The sequence below is a fragment of the Lathamus discolor genome, chromosome 2 (genome assembly GCF_037157495.1).
Source record: "Lathamus discolor isolate bLatDis1 chromosome 2, bLatDis1.hap1, whole genome shotgun sequence".
Taxonomy (NCBI): domain Eukaryota; kingdom Metazoa; phylum Chordata; class Aves; order Psittaciformes; family Psittacidae; genus Lathamus; species Lathamus discolor.
In genome coordinates, this window is record NC_088885.1 from 12,664,993 (window position 1) to 12,679,363 (window position 14,371).

Genomic DNA, 14,371 nt, shown 5'->3' on the forward strand with positions numbered 1-14,371 from the left:
CTGTAGTCTCACTCAGTGTGTAGCTATGAAATTTTGGGAAGAACAGGTTCATATAGATACCATAAAATGTGTCATTTTCTTCTGCTCTTTAGATTCATTTTTATAAGCAGGTTGGTTTTTTTTCCTTCTTTTGTTGGTTGTTTGTTTTGTTGTTGTTGTTGTTAATCTCTTAAAGGAATCAGATGGTATTCCGTATGTAAGTGCTTGAATCCCTTTTAGTTTGTAAAACTTTTAAACCTCAAGCAGCTGTACTATGTTGCTGAAGTATTAGGAGGGTTGAGTTTCAAATCTGGTCTAGGAGGAGCATGGTCAGAAATAACCAAAATAACTAATTTTGTTTAATGCTCTTGTAGCTGATTCATGACATTTTCTGCTCTAGAGGCCTTGTAGTGAGGTAGAACTCGTCACAGACAGTATGTGGAACTGGTTGTTTTCTTTAAAAGGAAGATCTAGACCAGGCTTTACTAAGATGATACAGTTAGTAGTTGTTGAAGTAAATATGCTACAGTTACTGATTGTTGAAATAAATTATAATATGGAATAACTAGTTCTGGACTTTAATATTATTACTTGTTGATATATGTGTTTTCTCTGTAGGTCCCTTCCAAATCCCCTCCACCACTTGGTAGAAGCAGCAGCACATCTTCGTTTACGGATCAGACTGATGATGACTCTTTACCAGACAAAGAGGTCAGTTGAGAACTGTTTTTCTGTTTTTTTGAACTTAAACAAAAAAAAAAAATCTAACTTGTGTCCTTGTTTAACCTTTTTTATTTTTTCTTTGATTCTTCGATACCAGTATTTTCTGTGGATTTATAGATACAAATAGTCTAATTTTCAGGTTAAATATAGGTAAAAATAGTCTAGGTTAAATAGTGAAGTGTTTCAGATGAGTAAACCAGACCTTTAAGCTGTAGTGGTTAACCCCCAGATTAGGAAACCTTTTAAATCCTCAGGTTTTAAAAGTCTTACTCATGAACTGAACCCAGTGGGGTAGTGAGACAGAAGTTACATGCAGAGAGACTAACTTTGATTGAAAAGTTGGGGGAATCCAGTTAGGTGCTCAAGTAACTTAAGGCAGGTGAGCCTAAAGGCTTAAACTGGGCCCTTGTGAATGTTTCTAGTCGTACCAGTAATAATTATCAAAATTAAACACCAACCCCACTCTCCCTGCAAAAACCGACAAACAATAAAAAGTTACATTATCCACCATAAAACATCATTAAAATCACTACGGGGGTGATGGGTAACCCTGACTAGCATCCTAGAATGAACAGGGGAGATAATCTGCCATCAATATTATTTCATGTGTTCAAATATTGGTGGGTTCCACTGATGTGGTCTGCATGTATCAGTGCTTTCTGTAGAACTACATTTTGTCTTGTAGTGCTTCATTAGACATATGTGGCCCCCAGCAGACTGCTATTTTCAGGCTACTTTTCCAGACAAACAGCAGAAGCAAAGGATTCCCCGCAGGACATGCTGAATTATGTTGGAAGAACTATATGCTCTAAATACAGTGGTTACACTGGACTGATCAGAGGGGCGGAATGAGAAATATGGAAGCAGAATACTAAAGTGACTTCAGGTTTACAGTTATCCTTGGGCTTGGGGAGCTGTTATGAGAATTTTGTTTGTTAAACATATCCTGTAATTAGGAATTCAGAAGGTAGAGAAGCTGTTGAGGGGATGGAAAATCTTTTTTTTTTTTTTTTTTTTTTTTTTTTTATAAGAACTGGGTTTACAACAAATGGAAATTTTTTCTAAAATGATGACAAATTTAAATGATCAAGACATGAAACCTCTTCTCCAACTATTTCTTGTAAATATTGATAATGATCAAAAGCAAATTGTCTTGGAAATCTGTTTGTTAGATTAGATTTTCATAAAATTCAGTTCAGGGGCAGTATTACTATGCTTTAAGAAGATGCAGATATTGCATACTATCTCTAAAACTATATACCCTGATTATATGAATGCATTACATCATCTTGGGGGCATGTTTTTCTGCAGTGTTCTCTTTTGACCAGGCAGATGTTTCATGTACAGAGGGCAGTGGCATTACAGTGAACTGAAGTTGGACAATATTTAATACATTGAAAATGTTTGTTTGAAGAGTATCATGCTAAAATGCTCTTGTAGTACACAAATAATTGCTAACCCTTTTGGTACTGAAAGTTAAGCAAAATTACAGTGTTTCATAGTTGTTTTGTATGTTCTCTGTCCTCCCTCTGGGATATTATGTTTTAGTACGTCTTTAACAGATCATGTTCTCACTTTTTTAGTGCTGTAATATCAAAGTTGCAAGTATTGCATGTGAAAGCTTGAACTTAAACTCAGTATTTTTAGAGCAAAATCAATTTCAGAGTGAATTGCATTTGTAAATGACAGAATTAGTCTGCTCAAAGAATAGGCTAAACGGTACAGGCAAACATTCTTGCTTTGCATTCTGCAATGCTAAGGTTTTCTTAATTTTCAAGATTCCAAAACATTCTCAGTGTTTAAAAATGACCATCAAACTTGTGTGCTCCATTCATGGAATACTAGGTAAGCTTCTTTTTCATGCCCACTTTTGTTTTCAGCTTCTATTTTAGTGAAGCTGTGGATCTCCGGAGGCAGTGTTAGAGAAGCTCATAATCTTACCATGTATAAGGAAGAAGCAGAAATCTGTCTAGTTCTGTGTTCTGTTCTTGCAAGTAGGTCATAAAATACGAGTACAGTGTTAGGCAAAAGTATACACTGATACTTGCATGGAACCTCTTCAGACAATTTGTATATCAGGTGCTTTCTAAGTTAGTCTTGGTGTCATTTGAAACAGCCCCGGATAATTAAAACATGCTTACTTAGTGCTTCCGGTCTTTTCTAGGGAAGAATAGAAGTTTGGTTTTCAAACTGTTACTGCATTGACTCTCAAACAGAATTTGAGGTGAAATATGTCTAATCATATTCAGTATAGTTCGTAGAAGTTCAAATAAGTTCCTGTTCTATATTATATATATTTAATTACAAGTCAGACCCACCTGCAGAAGATAATAAAACTAGTTTGGAACCACCAGCTGAGAGCAAGCAGCTGATAGCTTGCTGTGGGTGACTTCCCAGTCATGCAGATCAAATATCACTCACATCCTCATGAGTGTTATGGAATTGACACCAGAGCACAATATATATAGCTGTCCTTAGAGCTAAACTAGCCAAGGTACTTTCCAGTCTCACTCTAGTGCTATGTAATGACTCTGTTTTTAAATTAATTTAAATAATATTCCTTCAGTACCTTCGTTAATGCTGCATCTTTTCTGTATTCATATATTTAATTTAAAGTACTTCTAAACAGACATTGCCATACAAAGTTGGTAGTGGTTCAGGTATGTCTATATGTTTTTCCTCTCTGACACGCAAATTTAAAACTAAATTTTGGAGGCCGTATAACCTAGTTTGTATCTAAAGCCTGGATTTTATAACTCCTAGTGCATTCACTGGTTAGTAAGATTTTACTGCAAAAAAGAGGATAAATATTGTGACTGAAGATCAGCAATACCATAGCTTTAATTTGGTGCCTGAGATGAAGGTCAGTATGGGGTAGGGTTTTCATTTACCCTGGAGTATATTTGGAGCAGAATGTTTGAAGATCTTAGTAGGATTTCTACAGCAAGCTTCAAGTGTGCTTCAATGGCACTCTGAGGATTAGAGAAGGTTACTTAAAGGATTACTTACATCTTCGCACATTGTGGCTGTTTCCAGTATGCTCCAGTCCAATTGGATTCCCTGCTTGTCTAGTTTTATTGATCACATCACTGGCATAACAATAATGTGGTGCAAGCGGTACGTTAGACAGTGTAGCGCCAGGTATGTGTAATGTTTCTGAAGCCACCGAGATAATTCCAAGTGGGTTTTAGGCCACATCCTGAAGTGCAAGAATCCATTGTGGAAGTATTTAAGTCTGCTTAATTTTGGCAGACTAACAGATCGTTCCTTGCCTTTTTTCCAGGGATATGTGAATAATTTTTAGTGACTTTTAATACCCTTTTCCCCATCCCCAAGTTCACTAGATTAGCTAGTTTAAAGCCTTACTTAATAGGTGATTACAAAAATTAAATTGTGCAGATAAAAACACATGTATGTATTGGAAAGCATTAGGTAGTGTAATTATAGGACTCATTAGACAGCTGTGCCTATAATCTAGCTGTAAAGATGTAGCAGGTAGTGATCTGCTGGTGTAACAAAAATACCGTGAGCAAGTACTTAAATATTTTAATTGTTGGGTACCCAGCATCTGCGAATGGAGGATGAACTCACTAATGAGAAGATGCAGCCATACTGCTCTTGCACCATGAGGGGTAGATTCTGCTGTTACTGCTGCCTATTTGAAGTATGAGACTTCTTGGCTACTGGGGAGGAAATATCTTGCAATTTCATTTTAATACAGTGTATTTTGGCTGTTCTGAAATGATCTAATGCATATTTTCTGGTTATGTCCTGCCTTTATCAATATCTCTTTTCTTGTAAATGGCTGTATTGTGATGTTTTGAACAGTGCGGAAAAACCAAGTGAAATCGTGCGACGTTTTCATGACCTTATTACTTGATTTATTTTCGTTTTCCTACTTTTTGCATTGAATGACAGCTGCTAGCCGGGATGATAGCAGAGCCTGCTTTTCTCTCTGAGTATACTATCTTTGCTTTGGATCCCACCAAACAACCTAAGCCACAGAGTGACAGTGTGGTGAGTCCTCCCACCCCTCTTAGTGATGCCTTTAGCAGGGGAAGGAGAATACTGTAATAGACGGCAAACCTAGTGTTGCTTGTGGCTTGTTCTCACAAAGGCATCTTAACTACTCTGTTGCTAACCCTGCACTAAATTTCACAGAGGTAGTACCTGATTAGCTCCTGGCTGGTGTGCTGTATGATGTGAATTTATTGTAACATAAAAAAATTAACACGTTTTCTGTTATGCAGGTAACCAACACAATTTAATTGTTGCACAAGTTTGTGCATTTGCTGCATAGAATTCATTAATGCCACTGAAAGTCTTCCTTTTTGTTTTTATCTATGTCTGTATGTATTTCAAGCAAATGGATATGAAAAATACTAAGATTGATTTGTCTTTTATTTGATTTGTCTTTGACGATTACCTGTTTTTTTGCTGTGTACTGTGAAAGCCTCACTATGTCATTTACTACGAATGGTAGCAGGAAATAATTATCTCACGTAGACTGTGAAATTCATTTACTCCTAGTTCATGATGTGGCATCTATTATTGTGAGAATAAATATTCTCTTTTTTAATAATTAGATTTTAAGTATGTATTTCTTTGCCTGGTAATGTTGTTTTCATAGAATCCTAGAATGATTTGGGTTTGACAGGACCTTACAGCTCATCCAGTTCCAGCCCCCCTGCCACAAGCGGGGGTGCCTTCCACTAGACCAGGTTGCTTTTCATAGTATACAAGTGGAGAAACTCCGTGAGAACGAGTGGAGAAAAAGCCAGCATGGAGAGGAAAGCAGCCTTCTTTCTAACATACACACGTACAGAGCTGTATTCTCCTTATTGTCACAGGACTGGGATGGCATCCTTCGCATACTTCAGAGGCATGGCCTTCCTTTCCTGAGTCTGTAGTGATTTGGAGCACAGTGTTTTTTATAGTTCCACCTCATCCTTCTGCTTTATGATTACTTTGCTTTTCCAGTTGAGCAAGTGCTTTTTTTGCTGCTGGTGCAGAGGCTAAAAATGACGAGTCACTGGAAGCTGTAACAGGAGAGAAATTTGATAAGCAGATGGACACAGACCAACACACCGTGCTGTGTTGGACTTCTCAAGCTAAGCAAGATTGGCTTAAAACAGTGATTTAAAAGGTGATCTGTGGAAAGCGTTCATTTGTTGTAAAGGGTTATGCTTGTTTAGAGCACGTCCCTAAGCACAAATTCATTAGTTGCTCAGTTGTGGTGTTCTCAAGATTGAGCTTTCTGATGGGGAGCAAAATGGATGTTCAGACTGTGCCGAAACCTGTAGTTCTGAAATAGTTTCCAAATCTTTTTGTCTTTTTTCTGTTCTAGATATGTGGGGCATGTTCCAGGTGTAGTGATCACTACTTAAAGTTCCACTGCTAATTTAACTAAGCTTTTCTACACGTACAGCAGTAAGCAGTTTTGGGCTGTTTTTCACTACATTACTTTGTATACCTAGTACATTTACATTCTGAAAGACATATTTCTGTGAATGCTCAAGTGTTACCTATGTGCTATCTTTCAGTATATACTTTAGTGGCAGGAATTACTGACTTGCGCATTTATAATACAAGACTACATACATAGAAAATAGTTATAATTTAACTGTATGTGAGTGATCACACATCACTGCAAATGATATGTGGTCCAGGAGAGTGAGCAGCATAGAGAAGTAGCTGTAATTGTGGGGTTTTTGGCATAGATGAATTTAGTATAACCTCTTCACTAGCTAAGCTGCATGGGGTTTGTTGCAATGAAGAAACAGTTCTACTAGGCTTGGTCGGAAGTTTTTTTTAAAGGAAAGTGAGGAAAGAAAATATGTACTAAGCTGTTCATCCTTCCTTTGTAATTTACTCAGTTTTGGAATACCCAAGAAGGAAGGAGAACAGTTTTAAACATTTTGTTTTTAAATGCAGACATTTAAGCTTTCGTTCTTTAGACTTAAGAATCTGTTTATACCTTTGAGAAATAAATAAGATTACTTAGCTTGCATTTCAGAAATAGAGAATTAAGGAAGCACAAGTTGAGTGAGCCTGGTTAAAGGGCTTTTAGAGAATATGCAGGCTGAAAGACTGGGGAAACAATGGGATTATAATACTTCATCTTCTGTACCATCTTGTGATCTTAGCAAAGGACTTCCATTTCTGAGGGCTGAAAAGTGTTTTTGGACTTTTGTACTTAAAATGTGCGTAAAATGTTGGCAATGTCAGGATCATAGAATCATAGAGTGCCAGGCTGGGACTTGAAGGGTCATCTGGTCCAACCTTTCTTGGCAAAAGTACAGTCTAGACAAGATGTCCCAGCATCCTGTCCATGTGAATATTAGAAGTATCCAGTGTTGGGAATCCACCACTTCCTTGGGGAGATTATTCCAATGACTGAGTGTTCTCACTGAAAAATTTTCTTCTTGCATCCAGTTGGAATCTTCCCAGGAGAACATGGTGATAAAGTCTCCCCTGAGCCTTCTTTTCTTGAGGCCAAGCAAAACCAACTCTCTCAGCCTTTCTTCACACAGCTTCTCACTCCTTGGATCATCTTTGTGGCCCTTCTCTGGACTGTCTCCAGCCTGTCCTCATCTTTTTGCATAGCAGGGACCAAAACCAAACACAGTATTCCAGGCGTGGCCTGACAAGCCCAAGCAAGAGTGGGATAATGACTATATCTCTGCTGGCCATGCCCTTGTTGATGTAACCCAGCATCCTACTGGCTTTACCACAGCTGCATGCTGTTCACTTACATTGAGCTTGTTGTCCAACAGGACCTTGAGGTCCCTTTCCGTGGAGATGCTGAGTATATTCTGATATGTGCTGCACTCTTGGGCTGTGTTTACCCAGGTGCAAGACCTTACACTTGTCACTGTTGAGCTTTATAACGTTCTTGTTAGCTCACTCTACCAGCCTATCCAGGTCTTCCTGCACGGTGGCTTTCACTTCCAAAGTGTCCAGTTCCCCACTCAGTTTGGTGTCATTCTTGAAGTTTAGTGGCAAACTCCGTCAGAGTTTACTTGATCCCATCTTCCAGATCATCTATGAAGATACTAGTGGTGAATGTTCCGTGGATTTGTGGAGAAAAGACTTCTGTTGGTTTCCAGAAACCCTGATGTAACTCCGCTGGGTTTAAGACTTTCAAAGCACTAGTGTGTGCTCTGAGGTTCTAGTTTTGCTGAAACAGCTCTTAAGGTTTATGAAAGGGCTTTTAAGCTCTTCAAAGCCTCTTGAATCCATGCTTACATGTAGCAACTTCCATTTGTGCTTACCCTTCACAGTTTGGACACCAGAATATGATCCTTTGCCCTAAGGCCCTAAGTCACAGCACAGTGTTTTAGAATTGCAGCAGCTAGATGTGCTAGTCCAGTTTTTATATGAAAGATTACCAGTGCATCCCTTTTATGATTTATGCCAATAGAAAGTCTCATCCCCAATATAGGTTTTATTTTTATTCACACAGATTGAACGCAAAGAATAGGAAAATTTCAAAAGTGATGCCTTTAGTTTTAGTTTTTAAATGGTATTTTTTTTAAGGTTCTTCATAGATCTGAAATGGCAGCTTTTTAAGGATCTTAACAGAAAAGAACAGCATCCATGGTTTTCATATTCATAAACGCCTTATTAGGTTTAATAAACCCACTTAATCTTGTATTTTAAAATACATCTTAAATATTATTAAGTTATTCTTCTGAATTAGATGTACAAACCTTCAATAGTTTCCTTTAGTACTTTCTGTGGGTATCAGAATATATGATTTTTGAAAGAAGTGTGTGTAGTTAGTTTGTAAATCTTGTATTTGTCTTCCTCTGTTGTAAGTCCAGCACTGCCATGGTGGATGCTTTGTAAGCTATAAAGCAGAAGATAGATTTTTATTTGGATTACCCTTATTATTAACCTTCCAGTTAGGAAATGAGAAATGGACAGGTAATGGAACTGAGAATAAAATGTAGGAGCGCTTTAGTCTAAAACCTAGTAAGAGCTCTTAATCCACTAGGAATAAATCCACTCAGCAGGACAGTGCTCTGAAGCAGAATGCAGATTTTGTTCAAGCCAGCTGAAGCATGATTTCCAAATCCAAACAGAGTTCTTGTATGGCTGGTTATTGCTCATTGCTTTTTGTCTGAGTGACTGCTCATTTCCCTGCCTGTCTTCACTGTCTGGATTTCTCTTTCTACTGTGATTTCATGAAGTTTGCGCCATGTCACACCTTTCTGGAGCCCTTTTGCACTGAATCATTCCTCTTCTACATTTATGCTTATGGATGCTTACCTGTGTATCCACAGAGAGCAGAAGCTGTGGGTGTAATTGTGTAGCAGATACATACATGGACAATTATGTTTCATATTTTGTGTATACATCTTAGATTTTACAGTTTGCATATAACTGTCGGGGTCCATCTTGATTGAAAAGTAAGTTACATTGCTTTTAGCTGAATTCCTCATGTGCTTTGTTAGATATATCTCAGTACTTTGCTTTTCTTGGAAGAAAATCATATCCAAGATGTTTTCTGGCATGTTTTGCTATTTCCGGTTGACCTGGTTTAAACACCGGAAAGCTATGTGGATTTGTACAGGTTAGAAAACATCTGAACACAGGACATAGGAAAAGCAGGAGAGACAGATTAGGAATAGAAATCTCTGAACTTTGTTTAAAAAAACCCCAACCAAAGCTATTGTTTTTCTATTGTGTTGGTTTAGTTGTTTTGAGTGGGTTTTGTTTTCGCCTTCTTTGGGAGAGCAGAAGGATGTACACCTGAAGTTTTGCACAGGAAGTTTCTTTTCTTTAAGTCTTAGTTTTCTACCTGTGCTTATTTAAAGTCTTAAACAGCCTGTTACCAGCACCTTTTTCCAGGTAGTTTCTACCCTCCATCCTCCCCAGTGTACTTAAACAGAAAGATGGTGTGATTCCACTGTTACTCATGTTGGCTATAAACAACACTAGTCATCAGATTTTTTTCCTGCTATCATTTTGTCTTTTGGGTATTTCTTTGATTTGTGCTTAAATGTTACATAAATAATCATTACGAATAATTTAATTGGAGATGTCAGCCTTTGCAGATGTCTCGTACTAATCCATGCACACATAGCTGCTTTGTAGTTCTGTATATTGCAGCAATCTGTTTTGAATTTAACAAACTAGCTCGTTTGCATGAAGACATTTTAATAAACATTCAAAAGAAAGTAAAAAACACAGGCAAGGAAAAAGCACAGATGCTGTTTGTAGGAATTGGTGAATTACAGTCCTTGTAGTCTCTTCCTTTTAACAGTTGTTTTTCCTCCTGTAGAACTCCTGTAGAGAGCCACTTCTCCTATACAAAGAAAACAATGGAAGTGGATCAGCCTCTCCACAGGTATGGGGAGGATATGGGGGGTGGTTATCTTCTTCACTGCTGTGCTGTCTTTGTGGTATGTTGCTTTAAGTGCCCAGTATGTATGTTCATGCTGGAGTAGGGATGATAAATGCTTGCCTGTCAGGGTACTAAGGGCGAGTATTATAATATACCAAGGGATACTGAGGGGTTTTTTTTGTGTGTAATCCCATTAGCTGGTATTAAGTGTCGTTGATGTGTGGATCTTTTTTCTTGCAGGGAAGGGTTAGCGGTATCTGGCAGTGTGTCTCATTGCTCATAAATCCAGCCAGCACAGGATACAGGGTATTAACCTCAGTTTCCAAACTGGGGGGCATATTGCATCATTAGAAAGCTAACTTCTAGCTGAAGGGAAAGAAAATAAGTGGTAGGCTTAAAAAAGAATCATTACTAATGATCAAGGTAGAAGTCATTCTTCAGTATGTCTTGTGAATATTCAGCTTGCTGGAGTGGGATTAGCAGTGGCTTCTAGCACATGTGCCCCAGCACTTGGTTGTGGGAGCAACATTGTTCAGTACATGCTTTCAAATCACTTCTATAGCACTAGCAGTATACAGTACCATAGCACAGAACCTTTTGGTTTAGAACAGCATTAAGTACTGCAGCTGCATGAATCAATAATCATATTTTGTGTAGAAATCGTAAAGCCATTTAAAATAAGAAAAGGAGGGTGTAAGAGTGCGTGCTAGAGCTGTTACGCAAGGACTTTTACAATACATCTGTTCTTTTAATCATAGGAAGATATTTTTATGTCTTTGAGATAAACACAATCTTCTGTTTAACGTGGCAATAAGTCACAATTTTTTTTTTATAAATTTGGGACAACAGTAAATGGAACTATTTGTTTGAGTTTACATTTCTTTTTAAAGTAGTTACACAGATGCACATTTAAATCAGATCTGTAAATTATTGGCTTTAGTTGCTCTCTGAAATTGCCTGCATCTGGTAGTTGCATGATTGAGTTTTCGGCCGAGGAGGTGCTTCTTCCAAGGGAGTGGTAGTTATTTGGTGTCATGCATGTGTTCCTTTGCCCAGGTCAGGTCTCTGGATTTTACTGTGTCTGTCTGCCTAAAAGCAGTGCAGAATTACTTGCTTTGATTTTTTGCAGCTAAGTGACACTCAGTCTTTCACTCAGAGGCTTTGGCTCTGAGTTCCCTCCATGGAGTCTTTGTTTCAAAGCCCAATAAAAGAGTCCCTGTTCCGCTCTTCTTCTAAGGAGTCCCTGGAACGAACTTCTTCAAGAGACTTCTTGAATCGACTGGACTTGGACACAGCTGGTCCCACCTTTGATCCACCTTCTGACATTGAAAGTGAGCCGGAAGAGCCTCTGGGAAAAATGGACAGCCTCAGCAAAGAGCAGCTGCTGCAGCGACTGCGCAGGATGGAACGCAGCTTGGGCAACTACAGGGGAAAGTACTCGGAGGTAGGCAATGACTGGCTTACCTGGGCAGAGAGGGGGAAAAAATGAGACTAACATGTTGCAGTAGTGGATAATCTTTCTGTTTTCTTATGTGGAGCAAAGGGATCAACTTACAGCTAACATAAAAGTCAAATTATTATTCTAAGTCTGGTTATTTTTGGTCTATATTGGTCAAAATGTTTTTCTGGTAATAAAAGATGGAAATCCTTTTCTGTTTGTAAATAATGTCACGTTGTCAGCAATAGAGATTGGTTAGTGGTTCCTCGCACAAAGTAGGCCTGTGAAGGCTTCTCCTGAAAGCCCTTAGCAAGGGATAGAGTTCAGTGCAAAGGTGAGCATGGCTTGTACTTGCATGACAGCAAATGCACTTTTCTGCTGAAACTTGAAGTGAACAATGCATACTCCGTGCACATGCGATAGGCAAGCATTTTGTTTATAATGAATACGTTCTGTTCACCATAATTTCCAGGTATTCCCTGGGAGGAATTAATTCAAGGACTGTTTTGCCATTTTAGTGAAAACCAATGATATAAGTAGTTTCGCTACTAATTTTACAACTTGTTGGGAAAAGTTTTCCTAGTGGTGGTGTTGGATTTTTGTTTTGGTTTTAAATGTGTGTTGTAATTAAAACCTGACATTTGCACTGTTTTTTACAGTTCTTCAAATGTTTGCTGCCCTCAAATGCAATAATTCATGTACAGACATTTCGCTATTAGTGTCAAAATCCCTGCAACCTAAACTGTGTATACAGCAAGTACGGTATTCAGCATATGCCTGAAAAAAGCAGTTGTCTTCCATACTTGTAATTCTGTACTTGTTGTCTCTTTAATTCGTCATTCGTTTCTAGCTAGTATAGTTTCAAAAAGGTTACATAAAAAGCGTTGCTAAAATGAAAACTCATCAGTTTATAGGTTTAGTTTGGGGTAGGTTTTTGATTGATTGGTTTTTTTTCTTAGTACAATCTGTCCAGCAAATCTTAATTTTCTCTTGGGGTTTTCTTTCTATTTTTGTGAGTTTCTTCAGTTGGAAAGATTTGCTTTCCTGGAGCTTGGAAGAAAGTAGCTTAAATATATAATGATAAAACACAATTATTTTTTTCCCTTTCTTGAAGTAGGATACAAAATTAGCATCTCAAAAAAAAAAATGGTGAGGAAAATCATCCAGTTTTAGTTTTCTTTTAAGTGCAAAATAAGTACAACTTTGAAATTAAAACTAATTTTGAATTCTTGAAAAAGCCTAATTTAAGTAAGAATTTGAAGGTATCTCTTGACTTAAAGAGTTCTGGTTTTGGTGTTTTGGATATGTTTTCCTTTAATTTTTCAGCAATTAGAAAATGGAATATTCCAGTTCCAAGTGCCAATTTGCTAGTTCAGCTTTGGACAGTTTAGGCAATTGTGCTCAAATGTTTAATTAAACTAAATTATGCAGTTACTCATGAAGCTCTTTTGTCAGCTTACAATGAGAAATGGTGCCCACTTCCAGTCTTTTTTTGTCTGCTGGGTCTATGCAAAGCACATGGGATAAGAATATTCAGTATTACATGGACCTTGTTTTGCTAGATTTGTAAGTGTATTTTTTTAATGCATACTCATTGTAAAATTAATCTTACTTAAGTTCTCTGGGACAGGTACCCTTACAGATACACATCCCAGTGGGGTGGCTGGTTGGGATGTAACTTTCTGATACAGTTGGGTTTTAACTGCCTATATTGAAGCATTGTTGGTCTTGCAGGTCTTTCAGTGAAGGGAAAACTGTACATGGATGGTGAGTAACCTCAGGGGGTTGTACGTAGGAGATATAAGTGGAAAAAAACCCCATTGAGAATATTTAAATAGGTTTCTGTCAGAAGAGCTTTCTCAGGTCAAGTGTTTGAAAATGCAGATGGCAATAGCAGATTATTTTGATAGCTTAAGCAGATGCATTCATCATTATACCTGATTTCTGTATTTTAGCTAGTGTCTGCTTATCAAGTTACCCAGCGGGAGAAGAAGAAGCTACAGGTGAGCATTACTTTTCATCCTCTTACCTGAATGCTTTTCTGACTCTTAAAATGCGTAGTGCAAACAGAGATTTAATTTTCAGTGCATTGTGTGTGTATATACACAATATGTTGTGTATATATGTTTGTGCATAACAAGACTTTCTTGTTGGGATTTCTAAGGAAGCGAAGTTAATATCGATTTGTCTAAACAACTGTAAAGCTATTGTACCCAGCCTTTCTTATTGCATCAGCTGCATTCAAGTGATAGATTGCCAGCCCACAGTTGCAGTTTATGATAATACTTACACATTAAGCTTGTCTTGAAAGAGAAATACAGGTTATTAATTCTTCTACTGAAATACAGTTCTGTGAATTTATACATACTTTATATAAAGTTACATTTAATACACCTGATGTTTGTTCTTCCTTTTTTTAAGGGTGTTCTGAGTCAAACTCAGGATAAAGCACTTCGCAGAATTGGAGAACTGAGGGAGGTAATTTCCTTTACTGATTATTTACTTCATACTACGCATACGTAGGATCTTTCTCTGCCTAGCTTTTGGTGTTTGTGTTCACTTTACAAAATATTTTCTCTCACACAGCAGGGTTATTTAACTGCTTGCTTTCATTTGTTTATATAGGGTTATTTCTCTGGCTTGTTTGACATTCAGCAGCTTATTATTTGCTCTAAGACAGAACAGTTCATTGTACCCACTGAACTGCTTTCTGTTCCTTGTGAAATAGGTAGTAATGTGTGTTGTTCTTGCAGTATTGTTGGGTCCAGCAGTAGATGTCCCTGTGCAATTTGCTGCTCTTTATAGTATTGAGAAGTACTAATGTTAGGCAATCCCAAGTAATAGGCACTTTTTAAATAAAGATTTTAATGAGTATGGAT

At 37.7% G+C, this 14,371-nt stretch overlaps 1 protein-coding gene across 4 annotated transcripts in view; it reads left to right on the forward strand.

The window, feature by feature from the left end:
* The window catches only part of GOLGA4 (golgin A4), a 54,918-nt gene that overhangs the window by 5,918 nt on the left and 34,629 nt on the right, over nucleotides 1–14,371 (forward strand). For 3 of the 4 annotated variants that reach the window (XM_065665768.1, XM_065665769.1, XM_065665770.1), the window contains exons 2-7: nucleotides 598–690; nucleotides 4,621–4,719; nucleotides 9,992–10,057; nucleotides 11,292–11,498; nucleotides 13,448–13,495; nucleotides 13,914–13,970. In XM_065665768.1, coding sequence (XP_065521840.1) covers nucleotides 598–690; nucleotides 4,621–4,719; nucleotides 9,992–10,057; nucleotides 11,292–11,498; nucleotides 13,448–13,495; nucleotides 13,914–13,970 — 570 coding nt within the window. The remainder of the gene's footprint in view (nucleotides 1–597; nucleotides 691–4,620; nucleotides 4,720–9,991; nucleotides 10,058–11,291; nucleotides 11,499–13,447; nucleotides 13,496–13,913; nucleotides 13,971–14,371) is intronic. The other variant, XM_065665771.1, reaches the window with a different exon arrangement.